The sequence below is a fragment of the Zingiber officinale genome, chromosome 6B (genome assembly GCF_018446385.1).
Source record: "Zingiber officinale cultivar Zhangliang chromosome 6B, Zo_v1.1, whole genome shotgun sequence".
In the NCBI taxonomy this organism is placed as follows: domain Eukaryota; kingdom Viridiplantae; phylum Streptophyta; class Magnoliopsida; order Zingiberales; family Zingiberaceae; genus Zingiber; species Zingiber officinale.
In genome coordinates this window covers 15,686,022-15,691,216 of record NC_055996.1, presented here as the reverse complement: position 1 = coordinate 15,691,216, position 5,195 = coordinate 15,686,022, and the positions used below count along the sequence as shown (strand labels likewise).

General features: G+C 34.8%; 1 protein-coding gene across 1 annotated transcript; it reads right to left on the bottom strand.

The window, feature by feature from the left end:
- Nucleotides 1-676: 676 nt before the first annotated feature.
- On the bottom strand, nucleotides 677-4,578 carry LOC121992087 (enoyl-[acyl-carrier-protein] reductase [NADH] 1, chloroplastic-like). The gene is made up of 13 exons (XM_042546227.1): nucleotides 4,380-4,578; nucleotides 3,665-3,958; nucleotides 2,995-3,104; nucleotides 2,856-2,911; nucleotides 2,701-2,785; nucleotides 2,567-2,614; nucleotides 2,331-2,405; nucleotides 2,151-2,262; nucleotides 1,773-1,824; nucleotides 1,644-1,695; nucleotides 1,491-1,548; nucleotides 1,095-1,193; nucleotides 677-1,019 (listed from the first exon to the last, which is right to left on the bottom strand). Exons 2-13 carry the CDS (start codon nucleotides 3,933-3,935, stop codon nucleotides 889-891), a joined length of 1,149 nt encoding a protein of 382 aa, XP_042402161.1. The 5' UTR covers nucleotides 3,936-3,958; nucleotides 4,380-4,578; the 3' UTR covers nucleotides 677-888.
- Nucleotides 4,579-5,195: the final 617 nt, after the last annotated feature.

Here is a 5,195-nt window from a genome sequence, read left to right as displayed (position 1 = left end):
ATATTTGTCAAGAAGAATCTTTTTTTTTTAATCTCATCTCAATTATCACCTTTCCATGTCGCATGGAAGAAAAATTCTAATTTTCTTGAAAAATGGAATAACAATTCTTCAACTCTTTTCCTTATCCATCAATAAAAAAGTGGATTTATGGTAGGACTAAACAAGTGGAGAATGAATGAGATAAAATGGATTCTTTCTTGCTTTATGTGCCTTGATAAGGATCAAAGTGAGGAGAACCAAAACTTTGTTTGTTTTTTTATTAAAAAAAAAGTCATTTAGCTTTTTCTTCATTTGCATGTTTGACTTGGGGAATCACTGAATTTAAGTTAATTCTTAAATTGATGTGATTATAATTTTAAATTTTTAGTTATAACCTATTTGATTATGAGAGTAAATTTAAAACTTAATTTTGTTTGTTTGTTTCAATGTTAAGTTATGGTAGATTTAGCTATTATTTTCATACTAAAACACTGTTAACTCTATGACAAATTTACCTAATTTAGTTTCAAGAAGAATTTATATGTTAATTATGTCAATGATTTGATGAAATTTAAGTAAATAAATTTATAATTTCTAAAACATTGTATTAAAATTCATAATTATGTTAATTTATCTACTCTCTTTTAAAATCTTTCTAGTCAAACTATGTGTATATTGTGATTGCTGTAATATAATCTTCAATTTCAATAAGTGGCATACTTCAATTGAACAATTAGAGCAGTTACATAACACCCCAGTTCCACTAGAAAATAGCCAGTCATCAAATATTTTGCTAAAACAATCATGATCAAAGTTTGAGTGCTATACTCAGCATCGCGATCCACTCTTTATTCGCTGTAAACAAAGCCGCGGAAGTGTGCAAGAATGAGTATCTCGATATTCAAGAGTTCATACAGCAAGCATCGGGCTGTCGGTTGCCAGTCCCATGGTATTCAAGCCATTGTCCACGTAGACGACAGATCCTGTCACTGCTGATGCGAGCGGAGACACCAGGAATGCAGCTGTGTAGCCAACTTCATCTGTACAAAATGTCTGATTTAGTATTTGGAACTATATCGCAAGGAAAGCAAGTAGAGATGAGTTTGAACTTTAACCGGCAAGCAATTCTTTCTGCAATGGGGCATTGGAGTATGAATAATCAATCATCTTTTCGATGAATCCAATAGCTTTTGCAGCTCGGCTTCCCAGAGGACCTGAGTGCATAGTGATCAGTATGTTTCAGTATGTTCAACATTTTAAAGGTGCGACAAATTCACCATTTCATTGATCAAAATAAAGTATATATACATATGTAAACACACAATTTCAAGTGTCAATCAGTAGAGATGATCTTTGGATGAGTTCGCATGGCTTACCATCGGAGCTGCTTTGATTGAAGATTAAAAATTTCAACATCAAACAAATACTTTATAAACTGAATAAAAAAGAACTTGTCATATTTGAAACAGCAACTCCAACTTATGGCATACAAGGAACTCATCAAAACATACCTGCAGATATTGTATTAACTCTAACTTGGCCTTTTCTTCCAGCTTCAAAAGCCAGCACCTACAACCAGAAACGAATTTAATATTGAAAATATACATCACAGAATCAATACCTTGCTAAAATAACTCAAGTAGCTACATGAAGAGAAAACTTACTTTTGTATCACTCTCCAGTGCTGCTTTTGCTGAGCTCATTCCGCCTCCATATCTGCAAGTTGACACAAGAAACTAAACCCATAGCACTAAACAAAGCTTTTCAAACAGTCAATAGGAATGATTATATACCCTGGGATGGTCCTTTCAGAAGCAATGTACGTCAAAGATATTGAAGCCCCGCCTGCCATATTGAGTTATGGAATTTATGCAGACGAAACTTCCAAAAGAACTGAAGATGAGATATTAAAATTTAAATACCAGAGAATTTTTTAAAAAAAAAAACTAAAGGGTTGTATTAGCACAAGCTTAAAATAATAACAAAATTTTTATGAGTATGGATCTTTAGATGCGTGAGTTCAAAAAAATCACAAAGCTGGCCTCAAATAATTAGGACTTGACACACATGAGTGTGTGTAGTAGCACAAAGTGGAACATGTGCACATGCACGCACACATGATAGTGCAAAGTGGAACAAGGGAGTTTTGGTTCCATGGAAAGGAAATAAACCTGGATTTATAATTGGAAGAAAGTGCTGGAGAAGGGAGACAAATGAGTAACTTGATGCTGAAATTGCAGCAAGGTATCCTTTTCTAGATGTCTCCAAAAGTGGCTTTGTTACCTGCTTAATCATCATAATTTAGATCTAGCAGAAAAATATAATGATTAAATGGTAACATATGGTGGTACCTCTGGTCCATTGGCAAGAGAATGTACAAGTATATCAATGTTTCCAAAGTCATTCCTCACAGACTCAGCCACTTCCTGTGTGAAAAAGAAATAAAAAGACGCTCATAATAAAGCCCATGAAATTCAAAAGAATCATTATTGTTGCATGCACTTTCTCTCGTAAGACAAATGAGCAATTAGCTTAGAAGAAAGATGTGCATTCAAGTTATGGCAAAGATCAGGAGTTAGTGGTCTACCTTGACAGTCCATTTTGAGGATCCTGCATAGCGTTTATTTGTCTTTACCTACAATGATAGCATACAATGATAATATCAGTAAGCTGAAATGAGAGGGTGAACAACCAATTTTGTCATAAAATACTATTTCATACCTCTTCTGGAACATCCTCGGGTGTGTCATAAACAGCGTCAAGAGGGTATACTTTGACAATCTCCATTAAAGAACCATTTGGCAATCTATGAACACCATTGTGGACCAAATAAGTACATGGAACCATCAGCATTTCTCATTAGCAAAAAAGCATACCTTCGTGACTCATCAAATTTGCCACGCCTTAAGCTTGTCTCAAATATGTTTAATGCCTACATTGGCAAATGATCAAACAAAAGAATTATAGGCTTAGCTGTCCGATTAAAATCAGACTTGACTCTAAAACCACACTTACAGGCACCCATGTACCGACAATTATTTCTGCTCCAGCAGCAGAAAGAGCCTTTGCAATTGCCCAACCATAGCCATTGTCATCAGCAACCCCAGCAATAAATGCCCTCTTACCTAAATAAAAGAGCATAGGATAGATTTTAAGCTTTCCTAATATAAAGCTCAATAAACATGCACTAGAGATGTATCATTCTGGATATATCAAGTGAAAGAGAAAGATATAAAATCCATATTACTACACCATAGATTTAGTCTAGGAATAAAAAAAATAGAATAATTGGCCATTTGAGTGTGGCAGTGACACATACAGTGATACAATAGAAACATGGAACAGATGTAATTGGGAAATGACTCACTTAAAACTATCACATAATGAAACATTACGTGGGGAGAAAAAAAGGGAAAATAATAAATCTGACACCTGAGGCAACTCAATAGATTGTGCACATATATTTATGGGACAAAGACATTGTCAAGAAAAGTAAATAACCTTGGACTATTACCTTAGTTGATGCATTATACACAAGTAAGAGTGCAAAATGAAGAAAACCTTAAGCTTACTTTCGTTAAAGGTTAACTAAAGAGGAGCAGCAGCATACAAACAATAAACTGAACACGTATGAGACTAGGAGGTATTAGGTATATAATATGATAAACAACAAAGAGTCACGCACCTCTTAGATCAATAGGCAACCCATATGCTGCCATTTTCTCACTTTCCTCTGACATTGCCCTGATAGTAAACCTCTGATGTTTTGAAGAGGGGGAATATCTCACGCAAAGAGATTGGAGAGATAAGGCACTTGGTGACTTATCTGATCTTGTTTTGGTTACATTCAGATTGGAACCTGAAATTATGGCCCTGGATGTGAACATTCTGCTGGGAGAAGAGACGCAAGTCTTTACTGCCATAGGTTGCAAGCCCGTAGCAGCTACTGCCTCCATTATTCTTTAACAGTTTAAGAAATCTGGATGAACCACAAAATAACAGTGGGTTTGCCAACAGATACACTAATTTGATCCAAAGAGGCAGTAAAAATTAGCAATCAAAAGGTTAGCTAGAGTAGCCGATATATGAAAGCAATACAAACAGAAAATACTCCGCATTTTGAATCAGCATTTCAGGGAAGGTAGAATCAGCAATAATCGGGTAACATCTAAACTACAGATTTCGTAGATCAAACAAATAACACAACCGAATAGAAGATCGGAACTTGCAAACTCCAGTTCACAACGAGGCCACAAATCAAACATCTACAATCGAGATTTAACCATAAGTCCAACTCGAAAGTAAATTTCAAAAAGAACAAAACTTTTCAAAGCGCAACAGCAAGAAACTGCTGAGCAAAAAAAAAACACCGGATGGCACAAGAATGCAGAATCTCTCACCTGGCGGAGGACGATATCAATCAGCAAGAATGAGTTTTGCCTTCGGATCGACTCTGCGGCCACCTCGATGGTTAAATGCGACGGGTTTCGATGACACCGAGGCTCCGAAGCAGGTCCGCCGCTGCATTCCTGCGGAGAGACCAAGAGCGAGTCGTGGTTTGTCATTGCGTGACCAACGGCCAGGAATTAGGGTTCAAGCTTGGGGTTGTTGGCTCGAGTTCGGTCTCTCGTTCAGTTCGGTTGATCAACTACTTCAAGTCAGAAATTAGATAGGACGGATCAAATTGAATATATATATATATACACTGTGCGCGTCCACATAAGATCAATTAATAAATTTTTTTAATTTTTATTTTTTAAATTAAAAAAATTAACATTTCCTTATATAAATTTTTAATACATTAATATATCTCCTCAACATATTACAATACTCAATAAATACTTAAATTAATTTTATTTTAATTTTTTTTTAAACCAAACACTTAACGTAATTGGGAAGCCTGAACTCTAGAGGTAAAATCTAAAAAAAAAATAGCTTTGATACTATAACCCAAAGCTTGAACCCTAAAGGTAAAATCTAAAAAAAAAAATAGCTTTGAACCCAAAGCCTGAACCCCAGAGGTAAAATCTAAAAAAAAAAAATAACTTTGATACTATAACCCAAAGCCTGAACCCTAAATAGCTTTGATACTAACTCAAATCCTGAACCCTAGAGGTAAAATCTAAAAAAAAAAAATAATTTTGATACTATAATCCAAAGCCTGAACCCTAGAAATAAAATTTTTTAAAAAAAATTAATTATTTTTTTAATTCAAA

Coding starts and splice junctions, on each gene's coding strand:
- LOC121992087 (XM_042546227.1), bottom strand. CDS start 3,935: ATGGAGGCAGTAGCTGCTACGGGCTTGCAACCTATGGCAGTAAAGACT. Junction 2,406..2,566: donor CCTCAAAATGGACTGTCAAG/GTAGACCACTAA, acceptor TTTTTCACACAG/GAAGTGGCTGAGTCTGTGAG. Junction 1,549..1,643: donor CACTGGAGAGTGATACAAAA/GTAAGTTTTCTC, acceptor TTCTGGTTGTAG/GTGCTGGCTTTTGAAGCTGG.